Source organism: Crassostrea angulata, chromosome 3 (assembly GCF_025612915.1).
Source record: "Crassostrea angulata isolate pt1a10 chromosome 3, ASM2561291v2, whole genome shotgun sequence".
Taxonomy (NCBI): domain Eukaryota; kingdom Metazoa; phylum Mollusca; class Bivalvia; order Ostreida; family Ostreidae; genus Magallana; species Magallana angulata.
In genome coordinates this window covers 14104625-14122974 of record NC_069113.1, presented here as the reverse complement: position 1 = coordinate 14122974, position 18350 = coordinate 14104625, and the positions used below count along the sequence as shown (strand labels likewise).

The 18350-nt window shown below is 31.2% G+C and overlaps 1 protein-coding gene across 1 annotated transcript in view; it reads right to left on the bottom strand.

Annotated features, from left to right (window-relative positions):
* The window catches only part of LOC128176619 (L-asparaginase-like), a 28968-nt gene extending 11322 nt beyond the window's left edge, over positions 1 to 17646 (bottom strand). Inside the window, exons 1-3 of the mRNA XM_052843068.1 lie at positions 17460 to 17646; positions 5097 to 5214; positions 1593 to 1701 (exon numbers count right to left, since the gene is read on the bottom strand). Coding sequence (XP_052699028.1) covers positions 1593 to 1701; positions 5097 to 5214; positions 17460 to 17598 — 366 coding nt within the window. The 5' untranslated portion in view covers positions 17599 to 17646. The remainder of the gene's footprint in view (positions 1 to 1592; positions 1702 to 5096; positions 5215 to 17459) is intronic.
* Between the last annotated feature and the right edge of the window lie 704 nt (positions 17647 to 18350).

Genomic DNA, 18350 nt, shown 5'->3' with positions numbered 1-18350 from the left:
ATTATAGAAAGCCATTGGAGACTTCATTATTATTCTATCAACTGTATATTATGTTGGCAGTTTGATAAAATGTTACTCTGTTATTGATTGGTATATCTTATATTGATTGGAATAAAGGGACTCACGGCTCACAGTAAGGTCAACCCACCGAGGAACAGGTGTAGACCCCCAACAGTTTTTTTTCTATCCACTTGAAGGTTGTTATTTATAAACCGGAATGGTCTACTGCTCTAAGTGGTCAGCATCTTTTAGATTTTGGTGGTCAGAAAGTGTTAGATGTGTTATATTTTGTCGATAATGTAGAAAGATTGCCCACTCCTCCATGACAGCTTATCCTACCTCTAATTGTTTTAGAGGTCCGTTTTTGCTAGGCTCCAATTTTGTATTTTTCATTTGGAGTTTTGATTTTGAACACTATCTATTATCGACTCTTTCATCCTTCTTGATGGGTGATTTCAATTTTAAAATAACTGTGTTAAGTAGAAAATATACATACATATGAGGGTCAATCAAAAAATACGAAGACAATGTGGCTGTCTATCATATATTTTTCATGAAAGTCATACTTAACAGATTAATCTGTGCACCAACACTTATGTTATTGATATGCGAAGTTTAAGTCCATTTGATGAAACGGTATTTTTGTTACCCCGTTTTAAAAACAACATGTTTTGTCACCACGGCGCACAGTAACGTTCAAAACATGACGTAAATGATTAAACATGCACAGTTTAAAGATATATCCATTTTTATATCACGCTTAGTCTCTTTTGCCTTTCTCCTTACAATTTAAAATTGCACTGAACCACTCAACTTCTTATTTGCACACATTTGTTCGAGAATCAGTAGTTAGTTCTTCAATGTTTTCATTTTCTAACCGTGTATCTATTAGTTTACAGTAAGGATAACCCTGAACGTTGGTTGAGGTTAATTATTTTTTGACCAAATATTTACAGATATTCTACTCTCTTTCGGATTGTTTTATATTCAAAATACAATTACCACCACCCCCACAAAATTTATTACAGTGAAACACAAACTTGAAAATAACTGTTGACTTATTTTTTGTACCATTGAGCATTTTCACAGCCTGTGTCGGCTTTTACCTCGGTTAAATTCATTTTGTTTGTACCTGTCGTTGCGCCGTGACGTCCGGCGACTTCGATGTTTTTAGTCAATTCTAAATGTCTTTAGATACTAATATCTGTTCGACAAAACAATATATCCCGTCATTATTTGGAACATAGAATACCAAGACAAAACTTAATTTGAGGTTTCAATATTTTTTGGTTTTAAGCCCAATTTATAAAGATATAACTATCAACATTATTTGGTTTATTGTTGACATAACACAAATTTTGACCGTGCGCCGTGACCTCATTTTTGCAGGATTAGATTCTAAATAATTCTTAGAAATAAAGGAATTTATTAACATTTTTTCTTGCAAATTTTTTGAAACTATTGCTAAATTATGTCTACCAAATTTAATAATGATATGACGTTAAGTAACATAGCTATGACAAAAGTCTTCGTATTTTTTGATTGACCCTCGTAGTTATCTATGTTTTTGATCACCATAGTCTATTACTCACAAATAAGTCAGAGGCAATTTTCCCCCAATCGTTCTCCATCATGTTGCTTGAATCCAGCAGTGGTTTGTATTCCATTATTTTGTACATCACCCTTCGGCCATTTTGATGGCTGGAATTTAACATATAAAATAAAGATATGTATATATGATATCGTTTCTGTTCTATTTATGTCATTTTTAAAACCCGTACTGTACGAGCAAGACCATTACTTACAACTTGATTTATGGAAAATATTCATTAACAAAGGTTTTTAATAACTGAAGGAGATTGATGACAATAATGATTATTAAATTATTAAACAATATACTAGCATTAGCATTTAGATCATAAGGTTAAACCCTACTAGTATTAACAAATGAGCCTTCAGATTTATGAAATCCCAGAGATGATGCTTTATGACAATAGTTTTAGGTACTCACAATGTAGAATCTTGTTTTACACATTCATTTTTTAATTCATTATGGAGAAAATAAAACAGTGATTGCAAGTCTCAATTTTAATTACCAGCAGAATGCCTATAGTCTCTGTACTATTTTTATAGTATATTGCATGACACTGTGGTTACTCCTGCTAGAGTAGTGGTTAAGATATGCATGTTAGTATTCTAATTGCACAAATTGAACATAAATGACCTCAAGGTCTTTATTTGAACTTTGATCGAAACGATGAAACGTTGAGAGGTTACTAAATGTGGTATTAGTTTTGTTACAAGCAACGTGCATGACGATACTATGCATGAACTGCTTACATATCTGTGCAGGCATAAGTTACAAAGGCTTTAAAATCAAGAATTTACAATTTGTGCACCAATTTGATCGTCTATAGATAGAAAATTTGACGTCAATGCAAAAGGGGAACATCTTCAATGATTCAAATGATTCAAAGTTTCACTTTTGTTTATTTTTGTTATGTTTCAAATAAATTTTGCAAGAGATAAGCCAGCTTCTGCAATTATAAAAACATTTTGAGATATTCGTTTCATAAATCTTGCAACATTTTAATTATTAGATAAATCATGTACAGATCTTTAAAAACTAGTTGGGTTTTTTTCTCCAAAGAAAAATGACTGGACTGTCTTGCCAAATTCTTATAAACAACTTCCTTAAATTAATGTAACTTGATTAACAAATTATCAAACAGACAACCAAACCACATAGCAAATAGAAGAAGGCAAATATTCAGCAGCCTGTCCTGAGAGGATTGATTTCAGAGCTTGTCGTATAATCTAAAGTGTGTAGGTTATTGTTGTAAGTTCATGCTGCAGGATCATGAAAGATCTTGGGCTTAAGTCAAAAATTAAAATCATTCACAAACAACTTATTAACCATAGACTTTTACTTTTAAGTGTGTAGGTAGCAACAAGATAGGGACACAATCCTAAAACATGTTTCGAATTTTGTATATTATTATAAAACTTATAAAATGCATACAAATTCTGACTTGAATCCAAGATAGCTTCATAATCCTGGGGCTAGTTGTAGTATTTTCTGGACTGTTATTCCTTATTTGCCATTAAAATTTCATCTAATCAGATCTCAATTATTACAAAAGTGAGATTGAAAAGTTGGGAGAATCATAAAAGAAGATGCAACTCTAAAAAAAAAAGACGTTAAGTAATGACTTGTCTACTTTTTTGAGCTTTTGTTAAAGCATGAAATTATGTGCAACTAATCTGTATATTATAACTTCAAGTGCATATTAATGGGTTATTGGAAATAGTTGTTTTATACACATACAATAATTATCAGTGAAGAAAACAGGGTATAGGTGATTGATAATCAAATCTAAATAGAAAAGAATTAATATTCTACAGAATCGTGTAAGTTATAACATAGACTACTCTATGATACATTCAATTTTTCAAAATAAGACACCGACTAGGTAAACGTTTAGACAAAAAGAAGTGAATTCTCTAATGAATGCATGAATTTCCTTTAGTTGTCTGTATGCATATTTCAGCTACTAAAATTTTTTTATCAATTTACAATTTACTGATAAAATATTTCAAAATAAATAGATTTACGGAAATTTGTTATACATTGAAATCTACGATTTATACAAAATTTAACATAAATACTACACACAATTTGGTATACTTTTAGAATTATCATATAACAAATTCTCGAATCCGTGAATACGAATTCTATTTGTTCTTAAAAATTTCTTTATTCTGTATAATAGATAAAATCTCTTTTTGAATATTATTATAATCGATTTGAAAATTTGTTACATCAAATCAACTTTGATAAAGCAATTCATAGAAGTTAATTTATCGTAATATTCACTCCGTTTGTAGATGTTTGCAAACTTTGTTAATTAAAGTTGTCGTCCAATTTATAAGGAAACGTTTAAGCTACTTAACATATAATGATATCAAATCAGAAAGGTTTGCCCTTAGAAAAAAATATTTACCGCCCCCCCCCCACAACTACCACCACCACCAAAAAAAACTAACTGTCGTGATTTATTATAAACTATATTTTACTTGATAAACTATAATATACGTCATATTCTTTATTCATAATCATCAATGACCTTGGCACAGTGATAAAAACCTTTCCTTGTATAATCCCAGTTTGTCGTTTTAAATTACTAGTCAAATCTCCATTTTTATTTCATTACAATTATCAGTCACCTAAGGAATAGTGCAATAACATATAAACATAGGCGATAATTTCATTTCGTTTATATCTACTTGTGTGTGGTGTTGACTTAAAATCAATAATCTGATACAACAGTAAAAATAATTTCTTAATTTCGTCAAATACGTTGATCAAAGTTCGATTCTAAAATGATGACGAATGAAATAAGTATAGCTAACTATAATTTATCAAAATTACATTTAAATTTAAATATAACTACGTGTAGTCTAACTAAGTTAAAAAAAAAGCTAAGTTAATTGAATTGTTTTATTTTATAAGGCCAAGACCATACATAGTATTCATTGCTACAAGTTCGACACATTTGTTATAACAAATTATGAATTCACAAATGTTTTAATTTTCTATACTAATTCTAAAATTATTTGATTGATTCTATATATACCCTCGTTTACATAATTAACCAGTGTTGCTTAAACTTTCTTCTAAAATCAAAACCATCTAGTCAATGCCAAATAAAACCACCTGTTATATTGCACAAAAGCTATTATCATAATATACATTTTCAGTCATAAATGAAATCATATAGAATGTGTTTATGAAATATTCATCAAATTCCTTTTTATTTAAATAAAGTGGAATTGGATGAATAAACATCTAGTTTAGAGTGAAAATTCTTTTTCAGTTTTGTTAAAAAACATAACATGTCTTGTATTTTGTAATTTTGAATTGTAAAATGAACTAAAAATGTTGAACGGTGTATAATATCAATAATTTTTTTTTTAAAATTTACTATCTTTAATCAGTTCGTATTTTTTGAGTTAACATGTATATAAGTTGTACTTTTTTCATATTCATATATTTCTGTTATTCCTTATTTGCTTCATTTTGAATTAATACTTACGGCAAAACAAGGAAATCCTTTTCATCCGCTGCAAAATGAGCGACAGCATATTCCTCGTCATGAAACAATGGAAGGGTTTTTAGCTTGCTCACAAGAAAGTTTTCCTTTGTTTCATATACTTAAACAAAAATATGAATACAAGAAATAAGATTAACTACTTATACATGTATTACGATACAACACCTAGGGTATGATATAAAATACATTGCGGTAATGAATAAAAGTGATGTACAAAAATACAAAAATTGAAAAGACAATCAAATATATATTCTATCTAGACATATTTGCCATAAACGGTCAAATTAGATGAAATACGGGACAATATTTTCAGTTAAAGTTCGTCTGCTTACATTTAGCGGCATTTGTAAAAATAAAATGGACTTAAACAATATATAAAATTTCAAAATTGTAAAATATTTTAAAATCTGTTAATGAGGTGAATATGCCACCAAAGAAAAAAGCAAGAGGAATCGAGTGGGCTGGACATGGCCAACAGGAACCACGCGGTCCAAGAGAAACAGGACGTAGGCAGAGCCCGGATAATCCCAGGTTGCTCAGATTTGTGCGCAACAGCCAAGTTCCTCTCCCCAGGTAGCAGATATCAAAATGTTTGGCCAGGCCCTCCAAGAACCTGGGCCATCCCAACGTCACTGTTTTCCGGGGACACTGGCAGGACAAGAAACAGGTACATGTATGAGTTCCTTTACAAAATTGTCCCTTGTCAATAGAGAGTTTTCATCGTATTCTATTAAGCAATGTTTAGCAAAGTCTGAAAACTGAGATAATCAGTTCTGCCTACACTGACTTGGCCTTGCTTCTCGACAATACACCCCTCCATGAGGATGCAGAAAAGAATAAAGGCGTTTCAATGAAAAGGGGGAATTGATTACAGGATATTCAAATGCTAATGCTCATAAAAATGATAAATTCAATTAGCAAGTATGCATGTACTTTTATAGGATATAACTGTATATACTTTACTGCCCACCCAAATTCATTTCAAGGGCTACTGATTAAATACAAGGTGGCCGTGTCAAAAATAGTTCGGATCAGAAGTATTTGATAAACCATCACCCGTTCAATGAAGCAAACGTTCATCACATGGGTTGTATACACTACATGTATGAGATAAAACAGGAATTTTGATGTATTAATCACATCTGCAGACACGGCAAGAAGTTTTAAAAAATGTAAATATAAGCTACTGCAGTTATAATACCGTAACACACACAGGGTACTAAAAGGTTAAATTACGAACTTTGATACCTGAAACAATTATCAAGATTCAAGTTTCATGCGAAATCAATATTTATTTTGAAACTGAATACCTCAAAATTACTGCTTGCAATTTAAATGAAATTACCAATGAATTGTGTAATATTGCGAATTCTTTTTGCATAGTGTTGCCTAGGTTTTTTTAACTGCTCTCACTGGGTTTCACAATCTCAAGAGGCATCTTTTAGTAGCTTAGTGATAATATAACGCCGTATAAGCATATTAGGTTTGCAATTTATACGTGACTATATTTTCAGATACTATTTTTCAAAAATGCATGCAAGATAAACATCACTTTTAATCAAATAATCATTGACCATTAATTGATCACTAAAAATGAGAGTCAATGACCATTATTTTATTTTATCAAGCACTATTTTCCCAAAATTCTTAACTTGTTTTAAATATTAACAACACAAATAAAAGTAAATTGAGACATCGATTGTGCGTATTCTTCTGTAATGCAATTTATGTGCAAAACAGTTGAACCTTTACTTTATGTTCCCTGTCCTCATGATCTTTTAACCAATCTCACACATCTTATCACAGAGCCATCACCCTTGTCTTTCAATTACTTATTGTTTTCTTTAATTTACTTACAAAATTTTTATTTGTAGTTTCTCAGCTATATATTTTTGTATCCTAAATTGTTTTTTGCCATTCTGTTAATGGAAATAACAGCTTACAAAGATAATGTTTGTTCGTCTTTTAGATACGAACCCTAATTTTCAGTAAGATTGAACAGAGACATTATATTTTTTAATGAGCCTTGTTTTCCATTTTACAATGTATCCATGCATTTGGCTGTACATTTTTAGCATTAGTACCTGAAACATGTACAAAATCAAACCATTTCCTTGTTAGAGTTTTTGAATTTGGTGTACCTTAGTATCAAATCTTTCAACTGTGGAGAGGAACCTTTTGGATTTTAGGGAATATCCTCAGACCATTTAGAAGACATTGAGATGAAAATATTTTTTTTGCAAACCTCCTTTGTCATTAGTTTTCATTCCAATAGTTCCGCCTGTATAGATAGCTAAACCTTTGATTTGAGTTTGAGTCCAGGCGAATCCATCAGATACTGTTTAGAGCGTTTTTTCGAATCATTGGTCTCAGTAACACTAGTATTGGATATGTTTGCCAGCACAAATCTTGTGAGATCTTTGCTTTGTGATTTAAAGCTTTTATTACCTCACATGACTACTCAATGTTATCACAATGGAAATCGTGTATACACATGTTTAAAACGCATTACGATTTAAATCAATTGATTTGTATCAAATGTTTCTCTTGTTTGAAGCAGAATTTATCCCAGATGTATTACGATAAGGAGAAATATGTTTATTGAATACCATTTCAATGTCGAATAAATAGAAATAATAGAGGATTAAATAATTAATTATTCGATCTCACAGAATGTTTAATATTTAAAGATTTGGGTTTTTTTATTTCTTGGTAATAAAGTTGCCTTCTCTCACAGACCCATTAGAATTTAGATCAATTTGACATGCATTATTAGATCCCGGAAATGTATGCCGGCTTTTTATTATTTTGGTTGTTAATGAAAACGAAAGTGGATTGAATGTTGTCATACACTAAAATGTTATACTCATTCTGTCTTACATAGTTTAAATGGAGTTTACTTTTTTATTTAGTGTTTTAATAAAAGGCGTTGCAGGATTACCTAAACATGTATTTATATAGGTACTATGTAAAACCCAAAATTTTATATTTAGGAATCGGCACCCATGGTCAACAATTTTATATATAATGCGTACATGTGTGTACATTGGTTTGAAAAAAAGGCAACAAAGCAAATATATTTTTATCCCATTCAACATCTTTAAATCAAACTTATCATGTCTGAAAATTATTTTCTCTTTTAGTTTTAGTTAATTTCGAAAGATTATCATTCTTTCCATGATGTTTCATAGAAATAGGTTAATATGATAGGGTGTATCAAGGCTTAAATACTTTTTTTGCACAATTAAAAATCATCTTATAAACTGTCATTTATTATGAAATATGAAGGAAATAATAACATATCAAAGGGGTTTGTTTATTTTTGACGAATAAATTATATCTAGACTGCCTCTATGCTTTCCAAAAATGACATGTAACAAGCTCTTGGCCTCCTCTTAAAAATTATGTCTTACTTTTTCCATAATTTAATATAAAATTTCAAGATATTGTTTCATTGTTTCTACATATTTTTTAAGCCCTAAAATACGCAAAAAAGATTCAAAAAAAAAATCAATCATTACGTCATTATGGTTTTAGCACCAGATAAGTCAGGTAAAAATGATACATATCACACTTTAGATTTCTAGGACAAACAAATTATTCCCAAGACAATGAGACATTACACGAAAGAAAAATTAAAATGTAGAGAGGGGTGCTAAGATGCACTGCCTTTCCTTTTAATCTTACAATAAGAAAGTGTTGGTTATCAATTATTGAAAGAAACGCAGGTCTGAGGAGGGATATTGAGATCGGATTTAACAAAGTTGGAATGTACAAGGGATAAGAATAAAGTATTTTGCTTATCATACCTATAGACGAAACAATGTGCCGAACTATAAAACAGAACGGTTTCTAATACACTTTGTGAATTTTATGTAACTCAATTATGACTTGGAATCCTACAACTAATCATTAAAATTGTAGTATAAAAATTACTCATGCATTTAAAATTAAGCACTAAGAATATTTGAAAAAAGTAAAGTAAAAATGCTTCCTTTAATTACTACAGCAAAATCAAACACCAGCAAACTGATTATATTTGCTTTGCACTAGACTACATACACTTTAAATGGAATGGGTATAAAAACAACTTGGTTAAGCCAAAAATGCAACGTCGAATTTTCAATTCATTGATGGTTTACATTTTTTGCATCATCAAGAGCGTTATAATAGATGTGTCTCAAGGGAGTTTCCTCGAAACTTCCTCAAAGCGATGTTTCGTTAAATAAGGCAATAAAATGATTTTAAAAAAGGATCTTTGTGTATAATCTATTGGCGAAAATCCGTGCACTACTGTAATAATGTCTTTCCTTGTCTGAAAAGGACAATTAGGGCTCTATTGCGCACCGGATTGTGTAAACACTTGCACACTGTATTGGTCCGTGAACCCCGTTTAATCACCTTTGTAGCTATTAAAAACTTTTGTTGCAAATTGCGTGCATAACTGGTTTTGATTTCGTTGCTTAAAAGGTTTGTTCAACTAAATCACCTTTAACATTTAACAAGTTCAAAATAACGCTTTTATTTTCTTATCAAAGAGACATACAATTAGGTTCAATCTGATTTTTGATATATTTATTACCTCAGTAATGCAGTACAAAATATCATTTAAGTATAATGTATTGTTTAGAGTAAAGCTTTTTCCATACACATGCATACATGTAGGATAGAATTGGCATTCAGGCAATAAATAGTTATTATTATTTTTTTTTAATTGGGAAATTCATAGCCCTTTTCAGTTTACAGAATCTACAGTTCAGTTTGTATTGCTTTTGTCACCAAATGATATATTGTATCCAAAGAGAGTTTCAATAGTTGTAAGTGATCTTAATGCATGTATCATATCAATGTAGATTAAACTAAAATAAGAGTTTACTTTGATGAAATTAACATATTATTTGGAGAGGCTTTTCATTTTTATTCTAATTTAGTTATCAATAGTTTAATCCTTTATACAAAACAGCGCACTTTGCAATGTCTGTAGAACAAAAATATAATCAATATTTGCATGGCTGTTATGTCATTTAAACCTCAAATATGAAATTGAAATTGCGTTGCTTTCAGAAACTTCTCTTATGATCAATACAGCAATACATGGTTTGAACGAATTTTTTTCAATAATATTTAACTTCAACTGCTACATTTATGACCTTCTAAAAATTGTATCGACTAGAATAGTCTTTTGTTTCTGTTAGATCATTGCCTGTGTGGGTGGGTGGGTGTGTGTGTGTGAACGTGTTAAACATGTATTGTTAATTTAAAAAAAATAGTAAATAGAAAAATTTATGTTTTACAAGTGTTTGCCGTAAAAATGTTGTTCGTTTCATAAATGAATTTGTTGAAAGCAACATTAGTTTTCCCCTATGTATATACCAGCCTAAATGACGTGCTGAATGAAACTGATTCATTTATTAAATGTAGAGGCAAAATTCATGGGAACAGAAAATTTAAACTCAATGTTGATTCGTATGTTTTGCTGGATATATCGAAGCCAGTTGACTGTCATTATCAATATCATACGAGCAAATTTTACCAATATCTTAAACTTTGCTTTAAAGCGAATTAACTTTTTCTGCGTAAAAAACAAGTGGGGAGCCCCTTTAACAAAAATATTTCACTGTAAGAAATTCTGTATATTGCTATGATATTTTTTTTTTATCAAAAGCCTATGCTATTTAACAAATCTAGTGAAAATTTAATTATAATGTTGGTTTTGGTTTTAAATTGCAGTCCGTTTTCAAAGGATACGGTTCTATTTGCACGTTTGTTGAAAGAGTCAAATAAAGAATATAGGTGAACAAATCTGTTCTTGACAATGGAAATGAAATGACAAATCAAATAGGCTGTATGTTAAAACTGACTCTAAATGGCTCCATCCCCTTACCCACTGATTCATTTTGCATCGACATAATTTATCTTATTTACCATTTTTCAATACGTTAATATATACGGACACTTTCATCATATGAAGTTTTATCAAAAGAATTGTAAATATCAACCTCATTGTGTTCTGTACTTCGTTAAGTAAACAGACACCAATAGTCAATAAGATACTGTTGATATAGCTTTTGGACAACAGTTTTAAACGTATTCAGTATATTTCAGTAAAATCATGCATAAAGTATGAGGATACTTTCCAATCTGTAGATTTCAAATTGAAAGTAATTCTTATACTTTAACAACTTGTTTTCTTAATCTCTAAAATGTTTTTTAAGCCACATTGATTATTCCAAAAAACAAAATCAATTTTAGTTACGAACCTGTATTTATTGATTCTACCTTTCATATTCGTTGTACCCTAACCTTATGTAAGCTTTGTTATGGAATCTTCAATTCGAGAGCATGTTTATTCATCATTCATGGTCCGTGTGTGTAAATATGTGTGCGAGTGATTCTTTTATTAACATATTTTTTTAAGGTCTTCCGTTTCCAACGGAAGACCTTTCTATTATTGTGCGGGTTAAGATTATTCTTATTTTTCTTTTTTTTTTTTTTCTTCCTAGACGCGAACTTTGAGGCTTCATATCGTGCTCATTTCTGAACGGTTTTTGCTCAAATTTTCAGGGCTAATGGACTTTACAAAACACTATCTTCATCAGTTCATAAAAGTTAGAATTCCCTTTCCGTTAACGAGTTATTCCCCTTTTAAAATTTTTTGGTGCCTTTGGTTTCCAGACAAAGGCTCCGAGACTATGATAGCAGGGAATGGGAATCCAACGAATTTGAATAACAAAGACATTGAAGTTGTATACATCGGTTTTTGTTTTTTGATTACGTTCCTTATTTAGGATAAGGTAGGGGGTTAAAAAACAGGATTCGGAAGAGTGCGAAAATTTAGACATATTTTCCTTTGCATCTTTTAAACAAAAAATAATTTGTTAAAACATGTAGAATAAAAGTTGTGCAGAATATCAAGGGCTCTCATTTGACACCAATAAAAAAGGGCTGGCCCCTTAAATTAAGGACCAATGGCCCCTAAAAGTTTTTGCTTAATTACTCAAAAACGGTTAGGATTTTGATATGGCTGTCGCTAGAAAAGTTGTTTGTTGGGATCTCATAAAGGTCGTTACAATGTTATTTTGTAAGTGATTTGTGTAGTTTGAGTGTAACAAGCTTTACATGTTAACATGTACCTGTTTTCATTTGACAAGTTAACGAAAGTCTTTGCGCGTACAACTGGCATAAAGTTACTGCAGAAAGTATGCTGGTTTATACAAACGGCATTAATTCATAAGAATTTCTTTTTTTTTTAGAATACGTGCTTTTTTTAGGAGTTTAAGTCATTGTTGTTAAGTTTTTATAATGCACAATCCTTAAAAACGGGATTTGGAAAACAAATCATTGTTAACTTTTTCTTTTCTAGTAAACCACAAAATATGGAATTAAAAACATCTATATATGCATTACATTTTAGTTATAAACTCCATGCATTTAAAATCTACCTTGAATCAGAGCTGTGTGTGTGTACCATTACGTAAGCTCTCCCTCGCCAGCGGCCGAGAAAATCGGTCACCATGGTCGCGGCTGGACTACCTAGCGGTCAGCGGTTATCTAATACACGAGAGTTGCGTCTCTCATATATGTGTTTATTTATCCGCAAACTCAAGAATTGTTTTCGTTTTGATAACACATATTTATGGATTAAACGATTGGGTGTCAATTAAGAAATCGTTCAGTTTTAATAATATTTAATAAAAGCAATGGCATTCTCAATCTAAAGCAATAATAGACATAGATCAATTGTGGGTTTTAAGTTTAAAATAAATAACTTCTAGGTCATTATACTGTAATCTTTTCAAAGCTTCCTGGGTTATGAGCTGTGCGGGTCTGTGCGTTGTACCTTTACGTAATCTATCGTTCGCCCACGGCCGAGGATCTCAGCCACGGCTGCACTACATAGCGGTTATTTAATACACAAGATTCGCACACCGAGACGCACACTTCCATGCATATGAACGTGTTTGAGTAAATATAGCCGTAAATACAAGAACTGTTTTAATTTTATGTTATAAAAGTTTGTCCATTTTGTATTTAATTAAATTTGAGTGTAAATGAATATTAATGAACGATATTACTCCAAATCGGAAACATCGTGAGACATAAATTAATGGTTGGTTTGTTTATGTAAAATATTTTATAAACTGTTCAAATAATGTTTTAAATCAACAACAACAACAACCCCCCCCCCCCCCAAATATTAAACATTTAAATGATGATCATCCATCGCACATGGCTGAGGAGATCCGGCGCGAGTGGACAAGTGATCCGCGGTCGGTTCGTGATCTTCTACATGATGTACCTTATCACGCGTTCATGTTTCATATTTTGCACGGATTATTATGTTTTCAACTATTATATTGGTTTAAGATGGAAAGATAAATTTATTTTACTTGTACAGTTGATTAAGCATTGATGTATACGAGAGCGTATAAGGTGGTTTAAAAATCAAATCAAATTATAATCAAAGTTCCATGTTACATGTTTGCGGTATGTGCTAGCACGATAAAAGAATGTCCAGAGTTGAGGCATTCGATGAATATTTAAAAGAATATTCACATGAGTTTTAAACAACTTTGGATTAGATTCTATCGGTCACATATTAATCACTTCTGTAGTTTTTCTACATGTATACGTTTCATTGTGGAAGCGAACTCATTGCTGCCCCCCCCCCCCCTCCCCCCGGCCCGCTGACAGGAGCTCGCGCTGGTATTTTTTTTTTTTTTTTTTGATTGGCGAAACGATATCAAGATCTGTCGAAAATCATTTTTAGTGGCTTCTTCTTATGTGTAACATTTTGTTTCACTTTCCCACCCGTTTGTTCATTCGGTCAGTCTGTGTTTAAAATTGAATCGCCACGTGCGACCGAGAATCTTGTGTCGCTACAGTTCAGAACATATATAGCCCCGGGTCATCAATTCTTATGTAATTGAGTAACAGTTGGAATGGTGCTTTTACTACATAAAATAATAAATAAAAAAAATCATCCACAAAAAATGTTACCGTAACTCAATAGTCAATACCAAAAATAAAATCCGTATGATTACAAACTGAAATCGGTTTTTCAGTATTAAGCGGGATTTGATTTTTCTTCTAACATTAGCATTTTTATTGGTTTTAGAGGTAACGATGTAAAAATACAAACAGTAAAAAAATCTGATATTATTAACATTCATAATGTTGAAAAATATTTAAAATTAAATTAGTCACATTCGTTAGGAAACAATGTTATACAAACATCCGATAATTTTTTTTCTATGTCGTACCATTCGCGTAAATAAATATGTCCTTTACATACTCATGTACCTCAGAAAAAATTCAAATGATTAAACAAAAAAGAAAGTTGTAATTACTATTTCGGATTTTTTTTCAAAGTAATTTAACATTGTATTGAAAAGAACAAGAAATAAAAATGATTTAAATTTTTGACTCAATCTTCGTATATATTACCGGCGCTCCTTACATGTATAACCGCGTACAGTGTATAGATTATCATGATCTATTTGAATTAAGTACCATACGTAAAGATTCCCATAATAATTAATTGCATGACTGTGTACATTGTAGGCAAATCCCTGTGCGTTAATTACTTTTAAGACCTCTTGTTTTCCGTCAACAGTGGTTTAAATAATTAAAATGATTACTTGTAAAAATATCTATAATCGGGATTCCAAAGAACTTACTTCCCGCAATTCATAGAAATGATCAGTATGTTAATTCTATGTTTACATTTAATTTTGTTCAAATAATTAATAAATTTACTATCATTTAAATTGTGTGCTTCATCAAATGCTGATTCCGAATACCTTGAAGTCATAAATTTTCCATTGGCTATTGACAAAAAAAGAGACGCTTGACCATCCAATGAAAACAAATACACAGAGTTTGATTGACAGGTTCAGCCAGGTGCAGGTCTCACCCGATGTCCGAGGTTATGTGTGCCGCTTGCGCAAAGCCGAATGGTCTCAGTAAGAGTTATCGATGTCAATAAATAAATAAAAAAATACATGCTTATCAAACCATGCTCGTGTAAGTTAAGGTTGATTACGGCCTGTTCCAACAGAAATCATGTTTTGCTAACCGTATTTAATATTTTTTAATATAGCGAATTTTAATATTGTACAGTCATTTTACCGGTAACGAATCAGCATGCGGTTTCGTCGTGCATGCAACTTTTATTATCGGAATTACAAATGTTTTTATTTTTTGTTTAAATCGCGTTTCTTTGTCCTTCTAAATTGTAGTATAAAACTTCCGAAAATATAAAGGATGAAATACGGAGACAGTAACTTCAACACCCCCTCCATTTTCCATGTTTCGAATTCGTTTCCCAGTATCGAATTAAGCGCCCTTTATCACTTCTGGCCGAATATTTTGAGGCGAATTAATTTCCAAAATATACTAGAGGTACATGTTAATGGACTTATAAATGAAGAAGGAAAACAATTGTGGGAATATGTCATTTAAACAAATAACATGATCGTTATTTTCATCATACCGTTTTCCCGTCAAATTGAAACCGGACTTGAACAGTTTTCATTTGCGTTACTTTATAATATTGAATTTTCATAAAAACACTTTATAATAGTAATTGATGATAAGTAGTTGCCATTTTCCTTTGTTTTTCCCGTATATCTATCAATATATGCAGCCAAATAATACTTCTGTCGCAAAGAACCGAAACTATATAGGAAAAATACACGTGGTTCTATTTGAAGTCGTAATTTCATTCAAAGCTCCATTATAATTTGATATGATGCATTATCTTTTTAAATGAATTATATTTACTAATCATGTACTAAATAGGGATCAATAACAAACTTATTTTCATAGTAAGGCTTAATTGTTTTCACACTTTCGTTTTTTCTGCTTTGAACTTCCGGCAGCTCATATGTGGGTCACATTTTTAATTTGTAAACAATTCGGTAAATAATCGTACAAATGGCAAACAACTTCACGCACTGATAGAATATTTATTTCTGTTTTATAATTACCTACCTAGGATTTTTTAAAACCTCAACTTCGTCTTCAACCAATAATTTTTCTAAAAATTATTCGATATTGGCAAATATTCGTTACCGGTAAAACGACTGTACATGTACCAGTACTGAAACATCGTATAAAAACGTTATATATACATGTACTCTGTAACTAGTCGTCTTTTAATACATATACCTTTCTTTTGTTTGTTAAAAATAAATTAAATTTTGTAAAATGATAAGTATATCATTTCTTCTAGATTTTTTTTCATGAAAATACCTACAAAAGAGTTTTGCCAATCACAAACAGTTTAAAGTACATGTAATGTAAAACACGGGCGCCATTTTGAAACAAATTGTCAGAGAGTTCCGAATAAAATCTGATGAACGTTTCACATGGTTCTCGCACGCTTTGCTCGAAACGATTTACACGCTTTGACCGAAACTCTGCACGCTTTGTCCGAAACGCTAAACGGTTTACACGAAACGCTTCACGATTCACACGAAACGCTAAACGGTTAACACGAAACGTTTCTCGCACGTAAGTCGCACGCTTTTTTGGTGTAGTAGTACGTTTCAGGGTCTGTAAATTTTGTCAGCACGCAACAATTCTAAATTGCACATTGTCTTCATAAATTTAGAAATATTTAAATAAAGAAGTTATCTTAGAGTAAAGGTTACGTGTTTTGTAAACGGGCTCGGTTTAAAAAAAAACCACAATTCCTGACATGACACATGAGTACATACTGTTTATAACAATGCTTGCTATTCTCTGAAAATGTAACTCGCCATTAAATATCTCATTTTTTAAATAATGTTTGTTACGATTACATAAACTGTGTGCGACAAATGGTTTTCCTAAAACATTTTCTTTTTCAAAACACGTTTTATATGCAGGCTTTCAATCACAACACGTTTTTATAACAAAAGCAGAACTGAAAGTTAAGTAATTATAATCGTTTGACACCATATCACATATATTTTTAACTCACAGCAACAACGGAAGACCTACTCGTGGCTTTGCCACGAGCTCTGCTCTAGTTTGTTCGCTATTCGCCGATTTCTATTGTAACATTTAGATTATTGAAAATCAAAATTTATACATCCAAGTTTTGTAAAAGACACTACTTTCTTTTTACAAAAACTTACACAGCACGACAATCTTACTTGTAATGTTTTAATAATTGCTATCAAGGGAGCACAATTGTCAACTTTGGTTGTATATTCGGTTAAAATGAAAAAAAAAATTGACACTCTATTTAAAACCATTATTATAAGTCCATTAAATTTTTGTCAATTCAATTGTCTTAAAGTGAGCTTGTATGGAGTCAACTAGAGTACAGTAATTAAAAGAAGACATTTTGCAAACCTCCTTCGTCATTTGTTTCCATTCCAATTGTTCCTCCTGTATAGATAACTAAGACCGTTGACCTGGGTTCTGGTTCATATGTCATCAATTTCCGACGTTTTGGAGGAATTTGGTTCTCGCATATCCTAGTTTCTGTCATGTCTGCTGTTACGAGTCCTGTCAGATAAGCGTTTTAATTTAAAGTGTTAATTACCGGGTAGTTCGTTTTGCTTGATTTGAGATTCGACTCGTCTTACGCAATGTCAATATATATGGGCATTCCTTCTTATTTTATGTCTAGTAGATCGACCCTAGCTTTAGTTGCTCATCTTCATACTTTTCAACCCCTGCCCCCCATTTCTTTACCTGAACAAAATTCCCATATAGTAAAAATCAGTGATTTGTATTAATTTCGAATTTTGGTTTCGTAGAAATTCAGAATGAAATTGATTAATAACTCCCTATATCATTATAGAGAGTGTTCCTTTCGAAGACAGACCGCTTTATCAATTACAAAAAAGAAAACTGTGCATCAGATTAATCAAATATTGCTCAACTAAGGATACATTATTAATTTGAAATATGATTTTTCATTATTAGATCAGGAGAAAAATCTATAAAATACTACTACGGAGTATTCATCAATTGGATATTCTGTTTAAATAAAGGAATAACACTCTATTTAAAATTATTAATTTTTATACATGTAAAACTGTATGTCGCTATCTTACTTTAACAAAGTCTTAAATATAACCAGTGTGTGTTTAAACTAAACGCAAGAGGTCCATGGTCCACATCGCCACAATATCAATATCGAAAACTATTATACCAGCTTGCATTTTTTAGAATAAAGTATCAATATATTCCTCTCATTTGAGCCTGTCATATCATACCCTTACCCTCAACCCCCAT